General features: G+C 39.2%; 1 protein-coding gene across 1 annotated transcript in view; it reads left to right on the top strand.

Annotated features, from left to right (window-relative positions):
- Window positions 1–22,397, top strand: part of ece2b (endothelin converting enzyme 2b) — a 44,621-nt gene continuing 22,224 nt past the window's right edge. The window contains exons 1-8 of the mRNA XM_061972448.1: window positions 1–217; window positions 17,335–17,421; window positions 17,492–17,627; window positions 17,705–17,920; window positions 17,979–18,103; window positions 18,183–18,329; window positions 20,464–20,529; window positions 20,589–20,777. Coding sequence (XP_061828432.1) covers window positions 185–217; window positions 17,335–17,421; window positions 17,492–17,627; window positions 17,705–17,920; window positions 17,979–18,103; window positions 18,183–18,329; window positions 20,464–20,529; window positions 20,589–20,777 — 999 coding nt within the window. The 5' untranslated portion in view covers window positions 1–184. The remainder of the gene's footprint in view (window positions 218–17,334; window positions 17,422–17,491; window positions 17,628–17,704; window positions 17,921–17,978; window positions 18,104–18,182; window positions 18,330–20,463; window positions 20,530–20,588; window positions 20,778–22,397) is intronic.

Raw genomic sequence — 22,397 nt, 5'->3', positions numbered from 1 at the left:
TGTTTGTGAGAGGAAGGGGGCTGTCTGACGCTGGGCGGGTCTGAGGAGGGACTCGCCAGTGCTCTTCCCACAGACGACCAGGCGAAAGGGGAAGGAGAAGAAGGACGCACACACCGGAACACGGGAGGATGGACCGGCGGGGCAGCCGTCGGTAGCGCTCTGTTTTCGGCGAAGGAGCTCCAGGATGAGCGTGGCGCTGCAGGACCTCCGGAACACCGTGAGTACACGCGTGCGCACGCACACACACAAACACGCCCAATCAATCGCCGCTCCGCGTGACGTCACCGAGGGATGGGAACAAGTGCAGGAAGGCAACGCCAATGACGTCATTGATCATCAAAAACGCCGAACGACACGCGGGGGACGCGTCGCCATAGCAACTGCAACTTAAAAAAAAAAAAAAAAAAAAAAAAAAAGCACGATGCCGTCACGCGCGCCGCAAATCACCATGCCCTTAGCTTGACCTTTGCCCCGTCACGAGATTGTCGATTGGCGGCCAGGCTGACGTCAGAAGGAGTCCACTTCCTGTTTGACCTCTTTGAAGACGATGAGTTGAGGAAATGTTCCGGACCGGTTTGTCCACTCTTTGTGTTATTTAGTAAGCTGCCAGGATGTGGACGTTGTGCACGCCCTGCAACTGTCACTCACCTCAGGCTGGCGCTCACACGCACTGTGGCGGGGTCAGGCCTTTGGGTTTCCCGTCTCCCGCGTCCTGTCTTAAGACGCCCGCCTTCACCAGAGACACAAAACAACACCAAATAGTACAATTTCACACACTGGAAAGTCAAAAGATGCTGTGATATTTTTCTATTTTAAAAGCAATACATTTAATTTTTTTTTTTTTAACCAAATGTTTAAATAAAAGTTTAAAAAGATTTTATTTTTATTTAATTTTTTACTTTCAACACTTGCATCTCGACACCAACCTCAGATCTCTCCATCAATATAAAGCAGACCTTGGCAAATGAAGGCCCGGGGGCCACATGCGGCCCGTTAAGCATTTCAATCTGGCCCGCCGGACATTCCCAAATATTTAATTTAGATCTTTAAGATGGAAAGTGTAGCTGCCATTATGATGTGCAGTCATGTTTTCTAATTACCATAAGTCTTCGACTATACAACATATTTCAATTAGAGATGTCCGATAGTATATTTTGAGCAATGACAGGTAAAAAAAAAAAAAAAAAAATACAATAAAGGGGGGAATTTTGCCCCTCATGTGGAGAGAACAAAACACTTTTTATTTTTTTTATTTTTTTTTATTTTTTAATAAATGATTCTAAAGATAAAAAAAAAAGCTTGCAAGATGCAGCTAACGGGAGTACCATATGTTGCCTCAAACAACTTAAAAGTCCTTCATACACACGCTTAAAGTACAAACCCCAAAAGCAGTGAAGTTGGCACGTTGTGTAAATGGTAAATAAAAAGAGAATACAATGATTTGCAAATCCTTTTCATCTTATATTTAATTGAATAGACTGCAAAGACGAATAGTTAAAGTTCTAACTGGAAATCTTTATTTTTTGCAAATATTAGCTCATTTGGAATTTGATGCCTGCAACATGTTTCAAAAAAGCTGGCACAAGTGGCAAAAATGACCTGAGAAAGTTGAGGAATGCTCATCAAACACTTATTTGGAACATCCCACAGGACTAATTGGGAACAGGTGGGTGCCATGATTGGGTATAAAAGCAGCTTCCATGAAATGCTCAGTCATTCACAAACAAGGATGGGGCGAGGGTCACCAATTTGACAACAAATGCGTGAGCAAATTGTCGAACAGTTTAAGAACAACATTACTCAACCAGCTATTGCAAGGAATTTTGGGATTTCACCATCTACGGTCTATAATATCATCAAAAGGTTCAGAGAATCTGGAGAAATCACTGCACGTAACATTGTATGCCCGTGACCTTGGATCCCTCAGGCGGTACTGCATCAAAAAGCGACATCAGTGTGTAAAGGATATCACCACAAGGGCTCAGAAACACTTCAGAAACCCACTGTCAGTAACTACAGTTGGTCGCTACATCTGTTAGTGCAAGTTAAAACTCTCCTATGCAAAGCGAAAGCCATTTATCAACAACACCCAGAAACGCCGTCGGCTTCGCTGGGCCTGAGCTCATCTAAGATGGACTGATGCAAAGTGGAAAAGTGTTCTGTGGTCTGACGAGTCCACATTTCAAATTGTTTTTGGAAATTGTGGACGTCGTGTCCTCCGGAACAAAGAGGAAAAGAACCATCCGGATTGTTTTAGGCGAAAAGTTAAAAGCCAGCATGTGTGATGGTATGGGGGTGTATTAGTGCCCAAGGCATGGGTAACTTACACATCTGTGAAGGCACCATTAATGCTGAAAGGTACATACAGGTTTTGGAGCAACATATGTTGCCATCCAAGCAACGTTACCATGGACGCCCCTGCTTATTTCAGCAAGACAATGCCAAGCCACGTGTTACAACAGCATGGCTTCATAGTAAAAGAATGCAGATACTAGACTGGCCTGCTTGTAGTCCAGACCTGTCTCCCATTTGAAAATGCATGGCACAATATGAAGCCTAAAATACCACAACAGAGACCCCGAAAATTAACTTTCATGGCAGGTTTGTGTTATTAGAGTCAACATTGCAACTTTTTCTCGTTACATTTCACCTGTTTTCTCTTTTATTCCACCGCTTATGTTTTTTTTAGTAATAGTATTTTTAGAATGTGTCGCAGGCCGTTCAAAAATGAGCTGCGGGCCACAAATGGGCCCACTGGGCCGCACTTTGTACATAAAATCATTAGATTATCATCATTATCATTATCTGCCCAAAGAGCAAAGTCTTTTGGGCAGATGTAAACAAACGACAACATCATGAATATTTAACAGAATACAGAAGTATGTGATACATATTTTAGTAGTTTTTTTTATTGACCCTCAAGATAGATAGATAGTATTTTATTGATTCCTTCAGGAGAGTTCCCTTAGGAAAATTAGAATGGTCAAATTAAAATGGTAACAACAAATCAAATTTATTATTAATATACAATAGTTATTACGGTAAATATTACCATAATGTGCTTTGTCACCTTTAACACATAGCTAGGAGGTTTTGTTCAGGTAGATTAGCGTATATTAATTAATTGTAGCATATTTAATATATATAATGTACAATATGAATGAACAATAATATTTAATAATTTACACCAGTCATTTTAAAAGGTAACTATATATATATATATATGTATGTGTGTGTGTGTGTGTGTGTGTGTGTGTGTGTGTGTATATATATATATATATATATATATATATATATATATATATATATATATATATATATATATATATAATATAATTAGGGTTGTACGGTATACCGGTATTAGTATAGTACCGCAATACTAATGAATTATATTCGGTACTATACTGCCTCTGAAAAGTACATCTTCTTTCGTTTAAAAAAAAAATTAAATTATGTTTATAAATTCAGGAAATATGTCCCTGGACACATGAGGACTTTGAATATGACCAACGTATGATCCTGTAACTACTTGGTATCGGATTGATACCCGAATTTGTGGTATCATCCAAAACTAATGTAAAGTATCCAAACAACAGAAGAATATGTGATTATTACATTTTAACAGAAGTGTAGATAGAACATGTTAAAAGAGAAAGTAAGCATATATTAACAGTAAATGAACAAGTAGATTAATAATTCATTTTCTACCACTTGTCCTTAATAATGTTGACAAAATAATAGAATATAAATGACACAATATGTCACTGCATATGTCAGCAGACTAAATTAGGAGCCTTCGTTTGTTTACTTACTACTAAAAGACAAGTTGTCTAGTTTGTTCACTATTTTATTTAAGGACAAACTTGCAATAAGAAACATATGTTTAATGTACCCTAAGATTTTTTGTTAAAATAAAGCCAATAATTAATTTTTTTGTGGTTCCCTTTATTTAGAAAAGTAGAGCAAAGAATATATATATATATATATATATATATATATATATATATATATATATATATATATATATATATATATATATATATATATATACCGGTATATAAGAAATACTTGAATTTCAGTGATCATTTATTTACACACACATAACACTCATCTACTCATTGTTGTATTTGAAAGTGCAATGCTTTGCAGCCAGTAGCACAGCCTTTGAAGGAGCATAGGTATGGGCAGCATCTGTGAAATTTAATTTGCAGGAAAGGAGTGAGTTTAGGGTTGAATTGTCCATCCTGGTTCTATTCTCTGTCACTCGTTGTCGCCATGACTTGTTTCTTCTTCGTTCTTCTGCTTCGTCTCCTTCTTGTTGTGTGTGCAGTTGTGCACTCTCCAAAAGCCGTAGATGTTATAGCGTGACTGGGCCGGCACGCTGTTTATATGAAGGAAAAGCGGACGTGACGACAGGCTGTCTTCACTCAGGTCCGCACGGACCTGGAGGGGGCGTGCCTTAAGTCCGGCTGGAAATCGGGAGAAATTCGGGAGAATGGTTGTCCCGGGAGATTTTCGGGAGAGGCACTGAAATTCGGGAGTCTCCCAGAAAATTTGTGAGGGTTGGCAAGTATGACTGTAACTATGGCATCCAACGTTCCCGCTGCACGCCCACTCTGCAAATAAGGGAAAAGCAAATGTATTATTATACTCAATAGAGGCTAATTATTATTATTATTATAATCATCTGACTGACACACACCCTTAATGCTAAGGTTGTACAAACAAAACATGTTGCAATGTTTCTGCTAGGATTAGTTTGTAACACTGAGTTTTAAAAGTAAGGTAAAGTAGCAGCGGTCATGAACAGCACAAAATAGAAGTACAAACCCCGTTTCCATACGAGTTGGGAAATTGTGTTAGATGTAAATATAAACGGAATACAATGATTTGCAAATCCTTTTCAACCCATATTCAGTTGAATGCACTACAAACTCAAACTCATAAACTTTATTTTTTTTTGCAAATAATTAAGTTAGAATTTCATGGCTGCAACACGTGCCAAAGTAGTTGGGAAAAGGCATGTTCACCACTGTGTTACATGGCCTTTCCTTTTAACAACACTCAGTAAACGTTTGGGAACTGAGGAGACACATTTTTGAAGCTCCTCAGGTGGAATTCTTTCCCATTCTTGCTTGATGTACAGCTTAAGTTGTTCAACAGTCCGGGGGTCTCTGTTGTGCTATTTTAGGCTTCATAATGTGCCACACATTTTCAATGGGAGACAGGTCTGGACTACAGGCAGGCCAGTCTAGTACCCGCACTCTTTTACTATGAAGCCACGTTGATGTAACACGTTACTTGGCATTGTCTTGCTGAAATAAGCAGGGGCGTCCATGGTAACGTTGCTTGGATTGCTCCAAAACCTGTATGTACCTTTCAGCATTAATGGCGCCTTCACAGATGTGTAAGTTACCCATGTCTTGGGCACTAATACACCCCCCATACCATCACACATGCTGGCTTTTCAACTTTGCGCCTATAACAATCCGGATGGTTCTTTTCCTCTTTGGTCCACAGTTTCCAAAAACAATTCGAAATGTGGACTCGTCAGACCACAGAACACTTTTCCACTTTGTATCAGTCCATCTTAGATGAGCTCAGGCCCAGCGAAGCCGACGGCGTTTCTGGGTGTTGTTGATAAACGGTTTTCGCCTTTCATAGGAGAGTTTTAACTTGCACTTACAGATGTAGCGACCGACTGTAGTTACTGACAGTGGGTTTCTGAAGTGTTCCTGAGCCCATGTGGTGATATCCTTTACACACTGATGTCGCTTGTTGATGCACTACAGCCTGAGGGATCGAAGGTCACGGGCTTAGCTGCTAACGTGCAGTGATTTCTCCAGATTCTCTGAACCCTTTGATGATATTACGGACCGTAGATGGTGAAATCCCTAAATTCCTTGCAATAGCTGGTTGAGAAAGGTTTTTCTTAAACTGTTCAACAATTTGCTCACGCATTTGTTGACAAAGTGGTGACCCTCGCCCCATCCTTGTTTGTGAATGACTGAGCATTCCATGGAATCTACTTTTATACCCAATCATGGCACCCACCTGTTCCCAATTTGCCTGTTCACCTGTGGGATGTTCCAAATAAGTTCTAATAAATTCTTCAACTTTATCAGTATTTATTGCCACCTTTCCCAACTTCTTTGTCACGTGTTGCTGGCATCAAATTCTAAAGTTAATGATTATTTGCAAAAAACATTTGAACATCAAATATGTTGTCTTTGTAGCATATTCAACTGAATATGGGTTGAAAAGGATTTGCAAATCATTGTATTCCGTTTATATTTACATCTAACACAATTTCCCAACTCATATGGAAACGGGGTTTGTACATTTTTACTCCATGCTCTCACCGATAGCGCCCAATAAAAAGTAACTTTATGTAACACATAAGTGTGACTATAAGAAGGTTTGATGACAATTTCATTTTCCAACACTTTCCATCATGCATTCAGCTCCAAGTGGACGTACCTTGCACTCCACGTGGAGTTGTGACTGCTCCTTCCCAAATTGGCTCCACATGTGTGAAGTGTTGCCTCCCTTCACGGGGACTTTTCCCTTTTCCCTTTTCCCCTGCATTTTCTGGTGATGGGCCGACTGTCTTCAATTATTTTACCTTCAGCGTGCTTTACCAATCCAAAATCCGTCCAGACTTCAGATGTTGTCCGTTTACTAGGAGGGCAACTTCTCAAGAGCGAGGTCGATGTGTTTTCCGCCAGTGCAAACACAAACTGGTGCGTTGGTGCCTTTTTAGGAAGTGAGCAATGCATTAATAGGATGCATTAATAAATGACGGTTTTTCGATAGTTAAAGAATTAAACGGTATTACTAACCGTCGGGAATTTTACCGACTTTTATCATTATACCGTTTACCGTTACATCCCTAGTCCATTAACAAGTACAAAGACAAGGGCGGTCACGGCATGTTCTTGCCGTAAATGCTGGTCATTTTTTAGGGCATTACGGAAAATGACAAGCGCAGTCATGCCGCGGTTAAATTGGATCCACGTATGTATGTATGTGTGTATATGTATGTGTGTGTGTATGTGGTCACCCATACTTGCCAACCTTGAGACCTCCGATTTCGGGAGGTGGGGGTGTAGTCGGGGCGTGGTTAAGAGGGGAGGAGTATACTGACAGCTAGAATTCCCCAAGTCAAGTATTTCATACACATATATAATATATATATATATATACATATATATATATATAATATAGATATCTACATCCTGAAAATATGCAAACAAACTGTGTTTAGATAATTGATACCTCAAACTTGCATAAATAAATATTAAGGAATATAACATAACTTGGCTTCTGAGTGTCAGGACTTGGACTGTGGCGTGGTTTGTTCTCCCGTGGTGCAAACATACTTGCCAACCTTGAGACCTCCGATTTAGGGAGGTGGGGGGTGGGGGCGTGGTCGGGGGTGGGGCAGGGCGTGGTTGGGGGCGTGGTTAAGAGGGGAGGAGTATATTGACAGCTAGAATTCACCAAGTCAAGTATTTCATATATATATATATATATATATATATATATATATATCTCTACATCCTGAAAATATGCAAACAAAACTGTGTTTAGATAATAGATACTTCAAAGTTGCATAAATAAATCTTAAAGAATACAACATAACTTGGCTTTTGAGAGCTTCAAAATGTAATGAATAAAATGCTAAAGTTGTTGATAAACAAGCAATTATTTTAATAAATAAATATGGTCATTTTAAATGAATTATTATGATAATTTAAAATTAATTATTTCAAATATGTTTATTTTAATGTATAATTCTAATACCTGGATGTAATAAGGTGTCAGAAAAAATACAAATAAAAATACAATTAATTTTGATGTTTTTAGCAAAATATAGTAAAAATGTATTTATTTATTTATTTATTTAATTAATAAATATATTTATTTTTAGGTAAGATAAACATAATAATACAATTTATCTCTTGTCTGGATGATTTAGTTCTTGTCACCCTGTTGTCCTCCCGTCGTGAAAAAAGGCTGTCCTCACTCAGGTCCGCATGGAGCTGGAGGGGGCGTGGCCTCCAGCTCCGGCTGAAAATCGGGAGATTTTCGGGAGAATATTTGTCCCGGGAGGTTTTCGGGAGAGGCGCTGAATTTCGGGAGTCTCCCGGAAAATTCGGGAGGGTTGGCAAGTATGGGTGCAAATGAATATTTGGACCAGAAATGGCGTGAAGGTGAAGACATATTTAATTTTACTATAACAAAAAGAACAAACTAAAGGCGCGCACAAGGCGGAAGTACAAACTTGACAAATGAAACCAATACTTGCACGTGGGCAAAAAACTAAGGACATGAACAAAAGTCGCTAACTGTGGCATGAATCGAAAAAACTTACTTGGACAGGGCATGAAGTACGCAGAGGTACACAGAGTGTGACAGGGGTATGAATGCGGGATGTCACCAGCACGACAAACTGAAAACAATTAACTTAAATACTACAGACATGATTAGTGAAAACAGGTGCGTGACTCAAAACGTGAAACAGGTGCGTGACGTGACAGGTGAAAACTAATGGGTTGCTATGGTGACAAACAAGAGTGCACAATGAGTCCAAACGTGAAACTAATGGGTAACTATGGAAACAAGACCAGGGAGTGAAAAGCCAGAAACTAAAGAGTCCAATAACTAAACAAAACATGACTAAAACAAAACATGATTACACCGACATGACACTGAGGGTTTCAAAATGTAATGAATAAAATGCTAAAGTTGTTGATAAACAAGCAATTATTTTAATAATTAAATATGGTCATTTTAAATAAATTGTTATGATAATTTAAAAGCAATTATTTCAAATATGTTTATTTTAATGTATAATTCTATGGCTGGATGTAATGAGTCACGAAAAAATAAAAATACAATTAATTTTGATGTTTTTAGCAAAATATAGTAAAAATGTATTTAGTTTTTTAAATTTTTTTTATTAATATATATTTATTTTTAGGTAAAATAAACATAATAATACAATGTATCTCTAGTCTGGATGATTTAGTTCTTGTCACCCTGTTGTCCTCCCGTCATGAAAAAAGGCTGTCCTCACTCAGGTCCGCATGGAGCTGGAGGGGGCGTGGCTTCCAGCTCCGGCTGAAAATCGGGAGATTTTCGGGAGAATATTTGTCCCGGGAGGTTTTCGGGAGAGGCGCTGAATTTCGGGAGTCTCCCGGAAAATTTGGGAGGGTTGGCAAGTATGGGTCACCGCACCTTAAAAGGGAACATTATCACCAGACCTATGTAAGCGTCAATATATACCTTGATGTTGCAGGAAAAAGACCATATATTTTTTTAACCGATTTCCGAACTCTAAATGGGTGAATTTTGACGAATTAAACGCCTTTCTAATATTCGCTCTCGGAGTGATGACGTCACAACGTGACGTCACATCGGGAAGCAATCCGCCATTTTCTCAAACACCGAGTCAAATCAGCTCTGTTATTTTCCGTTTTTTTCGACTGTTTTCCGTATCTTGGAGACATCATGCCTCGTCGGTGTGTTGTCGGAGGGTGTAACAACACGAACACAAGTTGCACCAGTGGCCCAAAGATGCGAAAGTGGCAAGAAATTGGACGTTTGTTCCGCACACTTTACCGACGAAAGCTATGCTACGACAGAGATGGCAAGAATGTGTGGATATCCTGCGACACTCAAAGCAGATGCATTTCCAACGATAAAGTCAAAGAAATCTGCCGCCAGACCCCCATTGAATCTGCCGGAGTGTGTGAGCAATTCAGGGACAAAGGCCCTCGGTAGCACGGCAAGCAATGGCGGCAGTTTGTTCCCGCAGACGAGCGAGCTAAACCCCCTGGATGTCTTGGCTCACACCGTCCCTTATGCCACCGAAGATGATCAAGAGAAGAATATCGACCCTAGCTTCCCTGGCCTGCTGACATCAACTCCAAAACTGGACAGATCAGCTTTCAGGAAAAGAGTGCGGATGAGGGTATGTCTACAGAATATATTAATTGATGAAAATTGGGCTGTCTGCACTCTCAAAGTGCATGTTGTTGCCAAATGTATTTCATATGCTGTAAACCTAGTTCATAGTTGTTAGATTCCTTTAATGCCAAACAAACACATACCAATCGTTGGTTAGAAGGCGATCGCCGAATTCGTCCTCGGTTTCTCCCGTGTTGCTAGCTGTCGTGTCGTTTTCGTCGGTTTCGCTTGCATACGGTTCAAACCGATATGGCTCAATAGCTTCAGTTTCTTCTTCAATTTCGTTTTCGCTACCTGCCTCCACACTACAACCATCCGTTTCAATAAATGCGTAATCTGTTGAATCGCTTAAGCCGCTGAAATCCGAGTCTGAATCCGAGCTAATGTCGCTATACCTTGCTGTTCTATGCGCCATGTTTGTTTGTATTGGCTTCACTATGTGACGTCACAGGAAAATGGACGCTGGATTTTAACGATGGTTAAAATCAGGCACTTTGAAGCTTTTTTAGGGATATTGCGTGATGGGTAAAAATGTTTAAAAAACTTCGAAAAATAAAATAAGCCACTGGGAACTGATTTTTAATGGTTTTAACCCTTCTGAAATTGTGATAATGTTCCACTTTAACCGTAATCTGAACACGGAAGTGAAGCACCACTCACCTCTAGAACGACACGCGCAGCAGGCGTTTGATGTCGCCTCTTCTCACGGCGAAAAATAGTACTTTTCTTGTCGGGAGAACGACTTGTCATGGCTTTGAACCTGATATTTTCACAAGGTAGACTTTCTTTTGTCCATTTCTGCTCGCTTGTGGCTCATCAGTAGCAAGTGAACTGCGGCCGAGTCACCCCTCCCCCGCTACAGCACGGTCCGGGGGTCAAAAAGGACGCGTGTGCGTTAATCGGCCATCAAAAACAAATTGTGCCGTTATTGAAAGTTATAGTTAACGAGTTATCACGTTTACTTTGACAGCCCTAATATACATATATACACACACACATATGTGTATGTAGTGTATATATATGTATATATGTGTGTGTGTGTGTGTGTTTGTGTGTGTGTGTGTGTGTGTGTGTGTGTGTGTGTGTGTATGTATGTATATATATATATATATATATATATATATATATATATATATATAATGTGTACATATATATATATATAATGTGTGTATATATATATATACATACATACATACATACATACATACATACATACATACATATATATATATACATGTATAAGTGTGTATATATATATATATACACATGTGTGTATGTATGTATGTATATATATGTGTATATATATATGTATGTGTATATATATGTATGTATGTGTATATATATATATATATATATATATATATATATATATATATATATATATATATATATATATATATATATATATATATATATATATATATATATATATATATATATATATATATATATATATATATATTAGTTATTATTCTATTCTACGTCATCTTCATTGTCACCTCCATGTCGTGTGTTTCCATGGTAGCTCAGTTGGGGATGGTGGGGTTCACTGAAAGTTCGTGTGTGTGTGTGTGTTGTGTCCTCCTGTGTTGCAACATTGGCGAACACTTTAGTAAACGGCACCTTTGGGATTTTATCAACCCTTGGGGACCCCCCAAATGTTGTGAATGTTAAAGGGTTTCAGCCATAAAAGGTCATATTTATAAATGTTGGGGGTTTTTGTACTTCCAATGCTTAAATCTCCAGGTCGACTTCAGATCTACCCGTTGATATAAAGTTTAAAAAATATATTTTTTGTAGTTTTTTCCCCTTTTTGTCCAAAAAAGACCTTTTTTTTTATGGCAGAAACAAAAACTATGCAATATATATATATACACACACGTACAATATTTTTAAAACCACATTCACACAACTCTTATGTCACTACCAAGTAGGGTTGTACGGTATACCGGTATTAGTATCGTACCGCGATACCAATAAATCATATTCGGTACTATACCGCCTCGAAAAAGTCCCGGTCGTCCACCCCCCAGTCGTCGTCACATCGTGTCATTGCTGGTTTTACAAGCAGAGGAGCATGTTCGGCAGTGCACACACACAGAGTACTTACAAGCAGACACAGTGTGTAGACAGAAAAGGGAGAAACTGATACATTTTGGCTTAAAAAGTAAAGATAAAGGTGAAGTTATAACACTGAAGCTTCCTCAGGAAGAGGTGCTTTAAGACATGGCGAGCTAGCTAGCGGCTAAAGTTTTGTGGTATCATCCAAAACTAATGTAAAGTATCCAAACAACAGAAGAATAAGTGATTATTATTATGGGGGGCGGGGGGCTTGGCCTGCAGACCTGCAGCAAAGCGGGGTGTGCCAGGACCAGCTTGGAGATCAGCGACAGGTGCGTAGATGACCCAGCTGAGAGTGTTTGTCTGATCACCTGTCGCTCTGTTAAAGGCAGCAGTTGGGAAGGAGAGGAGAGAGTTGTTGATGGGGGGAAACGAGCACGAACGAGAGTGAGAGCGAGACGACAGAAACAACGGAAAAAGATAAAAAAAAGAACATTTATTGCAAAATAAATCATTGTTCGCAAAGATGAACAAGGCTGTTGTGTCCATCATTGGTGGTCCAAGGAACCCAGAGGAGCGAGACCTCCACAATTACATTTGAACAGAAGTGTAGACAGAACATGTTAAAAGAGAAAGTAAGCAGATATTAACAGTAAATGAACAAGTAGATTAATAATTCATTTTCTACCGCTTGTCCTTTAATAATGTTGACAAAATAATAGGTGTATAAATGACACAATATGTTACTGCATATGTCAGCAGCTAAATTAGGAGCTTTTGTTTGTTTACTTACTACTAAAAGACAAGTTGTCTTGTATGTTCACTATTTTATTTAAGGACAAATTTGCAATAAGAAACAAATGTTTAATGTACCCAAAGATTTTTGGTTAAAATAAAGCCAATAATGCAATTTTTTGTGGTCCCCTTTATTTAGAAAAGTATCAAAGTACAGAAACGTATCGAAATCCATTTTTGTACTGGTACCGGTACCAAAATATTGGTATAGGGGCAACACTACTACCAAGTCACCAACGTGGTTTTTATGAAATACAAACCCCGTTTCCATATGAGTTGGGAATTTGTGTTAGATGTAAATATAAACGGAATACAATGATTTGCAAATCCTTTTCAACCCATATTCAGTTGAATATGCTACAAAGACAACATATTTGATGTTCAATTTTTTTTGCAAATAATCATTAACTTTAGAATTTGATGCCAGCAACACGTGACAAAGAAGTTGGGAAAGGTGGCAATAAATACTGATAAAGTTGAGGAATGCTCATCAAACACTTATTTGGAACATCCCACAGGTGTGCAGGCTAATTGGGAACAGGTGGGTGCCATGATTGGGTATAAAAGTAGATTCCATGAAGTGCTCAGTCATTCACAAACAAGGATGGGGCGAGGGTCACCACTTTGTCAACAAATGCGTGAGCAAATTGTTGAACAGTTTAAGAAAAACCTTTCTCAACCAGCTATTGCAAGGAATTTAAGGATTTCACCATCTACGGTCCGTAATATCATCAAAGGGTTCAGAGAATCTGGAGAAATCACTGCACGTAAGCAGCTAAGCCCGTGACCTTCCATCCCTCAGGCTGTATTACGTCAACAAGCGACATCAGTGTGTAAAGGATATCACCACATGGGCTCAGGAACACTTCAGAAACCCACTGTCAGTAACTACAGTTGGTCGCTACATCTGTAAGTGCAAGTTAAAACTCTCCTATGCAAGGCGAAAACCGTTTATCAACAACACCCAGAAACGCCGTCGGCTTCGCTGGGCCTCAGCTCATCTAAGATGGACTGATACACAGTGGAAAAGTGTTCTGTGGTCTGACGAGTCCACATTTCAAATTGTTTTTGGAAACTGTGGACGTCGTGTCCTCCGGACCAAAGAGGAAAAGAACCATCCGGCTTGTTCTAGGCGCAAAGTTGAAAAGCCAGCATCTGTGATGGTATGGGGGGGTGTATTAGTGCCCAAGACATGGGTAACTTACACATCTGTGAAGGCGCCATTAATGCTGAAAGGTACATACAGGTTTTGGAGCAATCCAAGCAACGTTACCATGGACGCCCCTGCTTATTTCAGCAAGACAATGCCAAGCCCCGTGTTACATCAACGTGGCTTCATAGTAAAAGAGTGCGGGTACTAGACTGGCCTGCCTGTAGTCCAGACCTGTCTCCCATTGAAAATGTGTGGCGCATTATGAAGCCTAAAATAGCACAACAGAGACCCCCGGACTGTTGAACAACTTAAGCTGTACATCAAGCAAGAATGGGAAAGAATTCCACCTGAGAAGCTTCAAAAATGTGTCTCCTCAGTTCCCAAACGTTTACTGAGTGTTGTTAAAAGGAAAGGCCATGTAACACAGTGGTGAACATGCCCTTTCCCAACTACTTTGGCACGTGTTGCAGCCATGAAATTCAAAGTTAATTATTTGCAAAAAAAAAAAAGTTTATGAGTTTGAACATCAAATATGTTGTCTTTGTAGTGCATTCAACTGAATATGGGTTGAAAATGATTTGCAAATCATTGTATTCCGTTTATATTTACATCTAACACAATTTGCCAACTCATATGGAAACGGAGTTTGTATAAGTTGTTGGTAGATTCAAAGCAACGATGCGTCTAATATGAATATATGGTACTCTATGGTACTCTGGCGGCATCTAGTGGTTGAAGGGTGAATTTACACCACTAATAGCATTTGCGTATATTTCAAAGTGAAATGCTTGGATTCATTTGGTTTTCATGGGAAAAGCATAATAAAATAACAGCTTTACAGTATATCAAAAAATGGTCATTATAAAAGGGAGTCAATGGGGGACAAAAAGGTCCCAGGGTACTCCAATGTATACTCACTCAAAAACTTAGCAAATAACGGACAATGCAAATGTTTTGATTCATTCCTTTACAACTCCTGTGGCCATATTTCATCCCGCTAACTTTTTAAAGGAACATTTTGTTGTATGATGTCATCTTCGAAGGCAATAAAAAGACCCACAGAGGTCCCAGGTCTCCCTCATTTAGCACTGTGGTGGTGAAAGTAGGAATTATTCATTAAAAAATCTAATATTTTCAAGCATATAAAAACTACTGTGAGACTTTCTAAATAAAGTTTTGGACAATATCAGAGCCTTCTAGCCATGAAATAACATCGGTACATGATAGTTTTAGTTCATGTAGACATTTGTAAGCTTAAAACATGCTTAATTATTATACTTGAAATAGGATTTCAAGCAAACAAAGCAGCCCAAAAAGTCAGCGACTTGAAAGTGCAAACTGTGAAGTGAAGGACCACATCATTAGTAACACTTTTACATAAAGTACGTCAATACTTCTAATTTGTTTTCTTTCTCAAACTGTTACTCGATGTGACTCTACTCTGATTCTATTGGAATTAGATTTTATTATATTCTGATTCTATTGTAAATATGATTTAATTCAATTCTTATTCTATTGTGATTGTATTCTTATCCTATTCAAATCCTTTTCTAATCCTAGTTTAATTCTATTCTGATTCAAATCTGTTTCTATTCTGATTCTATTTTAATTATATTCTGATTCTATCTTAATTCAATTCTGATTTTATTCTGAATCTATTCTAATTCAATTGTAGTTATTTTCTGATTCTATTTTAATTCTATTCTGACTCATCTGTTTCTATTCTGATTCTATTTTAATTATATTCTGATTCTATTTTAATTCAATTCTGATTTTATTCTGAATCTATTCTAATTCAATTGTAGTTATTTTCTGATTCTATTTTAATTCTATTCTGACTCATCTGTTTCTATTCTAATTCTATTGTCATTCTATTTTAATTGTATTCTTATCCTATTCAAATCCTTTTCTAATCCTAGTTTAATTCTATTCTGATTCAAATCTGTTTCTATTCTGATTCTATTTTAATTATATTCTGATTCTATTTTAATTGAATTTTAATTCAATTCTGATTTTATTCTGAATCTATTCTAATTCAATTCTAATTGTTTTCAAATTCTATTTTAATTCTATTCTGACTCATCTGTTTCTATTCTAATTCTATTCTCATTCTATTTTAATTCAATTCTGATTCTATTCTGAATCCATTCTGATTTAATTCTGATTATTTTCTCATTCTATTCTAATTGTATTCTGATTCTATTCTAATTCTATTCTGATTTAATGTGGATTCTATTCTAAATCTATTCCGATTAATTTCTGATTCTATTCCAATTATATTCTGATTCTGTACTAATTTCGTTTAAATTCTATATTAATTATATTCTGATTTAATTCTCATTCTATTCCATTTATATTTTGAATCTATTGTAATTAAATTCTGGTTCTATTGTAATTAAATTCTGATCCTATTCTGTTCTAAGTATATTCTGATTTAATTCGGATTCTATTCGAAACCTGTTCCGATTAATTTCTAATTCTATTCTGATTCTGTTCTAATTCTGTTTTAATTATATTCTGATTCTATTTTAATTGAATTTTAATTGAATTCTGATTTTATTCTGACTCTATTCTAATTCAATTCTAATTATTTTCTAATTCTATTTTAATTATATTCTGACTCATCTGTTTCTATTCTAATTCTATTCTCATTCTATTTTAATTGTATTTAATGCAATTCTGATTCTATTCTGAATCCATTCTAATTCAGTTCTGATTATTTTTTAATTATATTCTAATTGTATTCTGATTCTATTCTAATTATATTGTGATTTAACGTGAATTCTATTCTAAATCTATTCCGATTCATTTCTGATTCTATTCCAATTACATTCTGATTCTGTTCTAATTTCGTTTAAATTCTATTTTAATTATATTCTGATTTAATTCTCATTGTATTCCATTTATATTTTGAATCTATTCTAATTCAATTCTGGTTCTATTGTAATTAAATTCTGATCCTATTCTGTTCTAAGTATATTCTGATTTAAATCGGATTCTATTCGAAATCTGTTCCGATTAATTTCTAATTCTATTCTGATTCTATTCTGATTCTGTTCTAATTCAACTCTGGTTCTATTGTAATTAAATTCTGATCCTATTCTGTTCTAAGTGTATTGTGATTTAATTCGGATTCTATTCGAAATCTGTTCCGATTAATGTCTTATTCTATTCTGATTCTGTTCTAATTCTGTTTTAATTCTATTCTAGTTCTATTCTGATTCTATTCTATTAATATTCTGATTCTATTCTGAGTCAATTCTGATTGTGTTGTAATTCTATTATGTTTCTATTCTGATTCAATTCTGATTGTTTTCGGATTCTATTCTGATTCTGCTGACGACCTTCAGATGTCCAGCTACAAGCGGGCCACTCTGGAAGAGGACGAGGTGTCCGACGCCCCGGCTGAGGCGGCGTCCTCTCCGGACAGAATGGAGGTCAGTGAATGCAACACGCAGACTGGAGTAGCGTGGACCACTTAGTCTCACGTGGTCACGTCTCCTCCAGGTGGGCTTCAGGAAGACCGGTGACAATGTTCTGGGCAGAAGAACCAAGCTGGAGTTCGTGTTGTCGCTGCTGCTGCTCGTCACCCTGCTGGGTCTGCTGGCCTGTTTGCTGCTCCTCGGACTGGGTCTGGCACCAGGTAACCAGCCACGGATCGGTGCCGTGCCGCGGCTTGCCCTGGCTCTAATTTCACTCGTCCTCTTTGGTGGCGGCCAGGCGGTGGGCGCGGCCTGTGCCTGACGGAGGGGTGCGTGAAGGTGGCCAGTCAGATGGTGGAGGCCATGGACCGTGGCGTGGACCCCTGCCAGGACTTCTACCAGTTCGCCTGCGGGGGGTGGATACGGAAGAACCCGCTTCCCGACGGACGCTCGCGCTGGTCCACCTTCAACAGCATCTGGGAGCAGAACCAAGCGCTCCTCAAGCACTTGCTGGGTGAGGCAGCCAGCCGCACGCTCCATAGAAGCTCTTAACGTCTGGTCTTTCCAATCAGAGAACGGGACATTTAACGGCAGCAGCGAGGCAGAGAAGAAGACTCAGTCCTACTACCTGTCCTGCCTCAATACCCAGAGGATCGAGGAGCAAGGGGCGAAGCCTCTCATCGACCTCATCGCCAAGGTAAGCAACTGCACCTGATCGCCCCATCAGGAGTTCCACTCTCAGCCGGTCCTCAGCTGTGGGCCTCTGTGCGTCTTAGATCGGGGGCTGGAACATGACGGGACCTTGGGAGAAGGACAACTTCATGGAGGTTCTGAAGATGGTTTCGGGGCCGTACCGAGCCCAGCCCTTCTTCAGCGTGGGAGTCAGTGCCGACCCCAAGAACTCCAACAGCAACGTCATCCAGGTGAAGGACGGCCATCGTTCGTAGGAAACCGAACTTTTTAAGAGTTCCCTGATTGGCAACAGAACCAACATCTGATGTAGTCCACTAGGGGTGTGACACTTTGGGCACCTAACCATTCGATCCAACTCCGATACCTGGGGTGACGATTCGATTCAGGATCGATTCTCGATTCAAACCGATTCTCCCGATATACCGTATTTTTCGGAGTGTAAGTCGCTCTGGAGTATAAGTCGCTCTGGAGTATAAGTCGCTCCGGAGTATAAGTTGCTCCGGACTATAAGTCACTCCGGAGTATAAGTCGCTCCGGAGTATAAGTCGCTCCGGACTATAAGTCGCTCCGGAGTATAAGTCGCTCCGGACTATAAGTCGCTCTGGAGTATAAATCGCTCCGGAGTATAAGTCGCTCCGGAGTATAAGTCGCTCCGGAGTATAAGTCGCTCGGGAGTATAAGTCGCTCGGGAGTATAAGTCGCTCGGGAGTATAAGTCGCTCGGGAGTATAAGTCGCTCGGGAGTATAAATCGCTCGGGAGTATAAGTCGCTCCGGACTATAAGTCGCTCCGGAGCATAAGTCGCTCCGGAGTATAAGTCGCTCCGGAGTATAAGTCGCTACGGAGTATAAGTCGCTCTGGAGTATAAATCGCTCTGGAGTATAAGTCGCTCTGGAGTATAAGTCGCTCTGGAGTATAAGTCGCTCCGGAGTACAAGTCGCTCCGGAGTACAAGTCGCTCCGGACTATAAGTCGCTCCGGACTATAAGTCGCTCCGGACTATAAGTCGCTCCGGACTATAAGTCGCTCCGGACTATAAATCGCTCCGGAGTATAAGCCGCTCCGGAGTATAAGTCGCTCCGGAGTATAAGTCGCTCCGGACTATAAATCGCTCCGGACTATAAATCGCTCCGGACTATAAGTCGCTCCGGACTATAAGTCGCTCTGGAGTATAAGTCGCTCCGGAGTATAAGTCGCTCCGGAGTATAAGTCGCTCCGGACTATAAGTCGCTCCGGAGTATAAGTCGCTCTGGACTATAAGTCGCTCTGGAGTATAAGTCGCTCTGGAGTATAAGTCGCTCTGGACTATTAGTCGCTCCGGAGTATAAGTCGCTCCGGACTATAAGTCTCTCCGGACTATAAGCCGCTCCGGAGTATAAGTCGCTCCGGAGTATAAGTCGCACCGGCCGAAAATGCATGATAAAGAAGAAAAAAAAAACATATATAAGTCGCATTTTTGGGGGGAAATGTATTTGATAAAAACCAAGAATAGACATTTGAAAGGCAATTTAAAATAAATAAAGAATAGTGAACAACAGGCTGAATAAGTGTACGTTATATGAGGCATAAATAACCAACTGGTATGTTAACGTAACATATTATGGTAAGAGTCATTCAAATAACTATAACATATAGAACATGCTATACGTTTACCAAACAATCGGTCACTCCTAATCGCTAAATCCCATGAAATCTCATACGTCTAGTCTCTTACGTGAATGAGATAAAGAATATTATTTGATATTTTACACTAATGTGTTAATCATTTCACACATAAGTCGCTCCCGAGTATAAGTCGCACCCCCGGCCAAACTATGAAAATAACTGCGACTTATAGTCCAAAAAATAGGGTATTATTTGTTATAGTAGTTAAAATGAACATCTACTTTTATACCCAATCATGGCACCCACCTGTTCCCAATTTGCCTGTGGGATGTTCCAAATAAGTGTTTGATGAGCATTCCTCAACTTTATCAGTATTTATTGCCACCTTTCCCAACTTCTTTGTCACGTGTTGCTGCTATCTAATTCTAACGTTAATGATTATTTGCAAAAAATTTTTTACATCAAATATGTTGTCTTTGTAGCATATTCAACTGAATATGGGTTGAAAATTATTTGCAAATCATTGTATTCCGTTTATATGTACATCTAACACAATTTCCCTACTCATATGGAAACGGGGTGTGTATGTTTTTTAGCTAATTTTACAACCATAACATAACATAACCATCATATAACTTAGTGCGTGACCTATGTTAACGTTAGCATGCTGGCTAAAGTCACTCTATTTTACGTGTAGGCATCATGTTTAGGTCCAGAACTCAGAAACAAGTGCCAATGTCATGTTCCGTGCACCCATCCAGGTGGACCAATCAGGTCTCTTCCTGCCGTCCCGGGACTATTACCTCAACAAGACAGCCAATGAGAAGGTGAGAATGTTCAGCAGCATGACAATGTTGTCGGAGCTGCTCCTGACTGCTCCGTCCAGGTCTTACTGGCGTACCTGGACTACATGGTGGAACTGGGCACGCTGCTGGGCGGGGCCAGGACCTCCACCCAGCTTCAAATGCAGCAGATACTGGACTTTGAGACGGCCCTGGCCAACATCACCGTGCCGCAGGACCAGCGACGGGACGAAGAGAAGATCTACCACAAAGTGACCATATCCGAGCTGCAGGTGAGGTGGGCGGGGCTACGGGAGCAAACAAGGAGCAAACAATGAGCATTGTCGCTTTGTTGATGTTCAGCTCTGCACTGCTCGGTTATTAGAGTCACCACGGCAACCGTTGCTAGGTGCTGTTGCTATATGACTGCATCCCCTTAGAAAGCAATTCATTACATAACGACGGTGGGGGCATCAGCTGTGGAACATCGCACACACACACGCACACACACACACACACACACACACACACACACACACACACACACACACACACACACACTGTCCAGTGGTCATAAACCGCCATGAGGCCAAGATGGAAGGCGAGATGAAAATGCATACAGAAATAAACACGCTAATACAGCAACTCTGTATCGGCCGATACCAATAATAATCCACTAACCTTTTTTTTCTTCATTCCTCTATCGATAATGTACCTTTTTTTTTTTCCTCCATTATTTTTGAATGACCCTGGAGTGGTTGCCTGCTTCTTAGTTTGGACTGGGAGTGTCCCGGTCTGATATTGATATCGGATATTGGTCTGATATCAGCAAAAAAAAAAGCATGGGATTATATGGCCTTGTATGTAAATTGTGCAATACAAGCAGCCTTGCAGTGTGTTTACTTCATACTTGCCAACCCTCCCGAATTTTCCGGGAGACTCCCGAAATTCAGCGCCTCTCGGGAAAACCTCCCGGGACAAATATTCTCCCGAAAATCTCCCGATTTTCAGCCGGAGCTGGAGGCCACGCCCCCTCCAGCTCCATGCGGACCTGAGTGAGGACAGCCTTTTTTCACGACGGGAGAACAACAGGGTGACAAGAAGTAAATCATCCAGACTAGAGATAAATTGTATTATTATGTTTATCTTACCTAAAAATAAATATATTTATTAGTTAAAAAAAACAAAAACTAAATAAATGTTTACTATATTTTGCTAAAAACATCAAAATTGTATTTTTATTTGTATTTTTTCTGACTCCTTATTACATCCAGCCATAGAATTATACATTAAAATAAACATATTTGAAATAATTAATTTTAAATTATCTTAATAATTCATTTAAAATGACCATATTTAATTATTAAAATAATTGCTTGTTTATCAACAACTTTAGCATTTTATTCATTACATTTTGAAGCTCTCAGAAGCCAAGTTATGTTATATTCCTTAATATTTATTTATGCAAGTTTGAAGTATCAATTATCTAAACACAGTTTTGTTTGCATATTTTCAGGATATATATATATATATATATATATATATATATATATATATATACATACGTATGAAATACTTGACTTGGTGAATTCTAGCTGTCAATATACTCCTCCCCTCTTAACCACGCCCCCAACCACGCCCCCCACCCCCACCTCCCGAAATCGGAGGTCTCAAGGTTGGCAAGTATGGTTTACTTGTGTGCAATATCATGAGCAATACAAGGAGCCCTGCAGCTTGTTTACTTGTGTGTGATATCATGAGCGATACAAGCAGTCCTGCAGCGTGTTGTCTTGTGTGCGATGTCATGTGCGATACAAGCAACCCTGCAACTTGTTTACATGACTGTTCATAACAAATAGGTTAGTGTTTTTGTTCATCTGTACCATTGTTCTCTGTTTGACTCATTGCACTCC

This window comes from Nerophis lumbriciformis, linkage group LG17, assembly GCF_033978685.3.
Source record: "Nerophis lumbriciformis linkage group LG17, RoL_Nlum_v2.1, whole genome shotgun sequence".
In the NCBI taxonomy this organism is placed as follows: Eukaryota; Metazoa; Chordata; class Actinopteri; order Syngnathiformes; family Syngnathidae; genus Nerophis; species Nerophis lumbriciformis.
The sequence above is the reverse complement of the archived record's forward strand: the minus strand, read 5'-3'. Positions and strand labels throughout refer to the sequence as shown.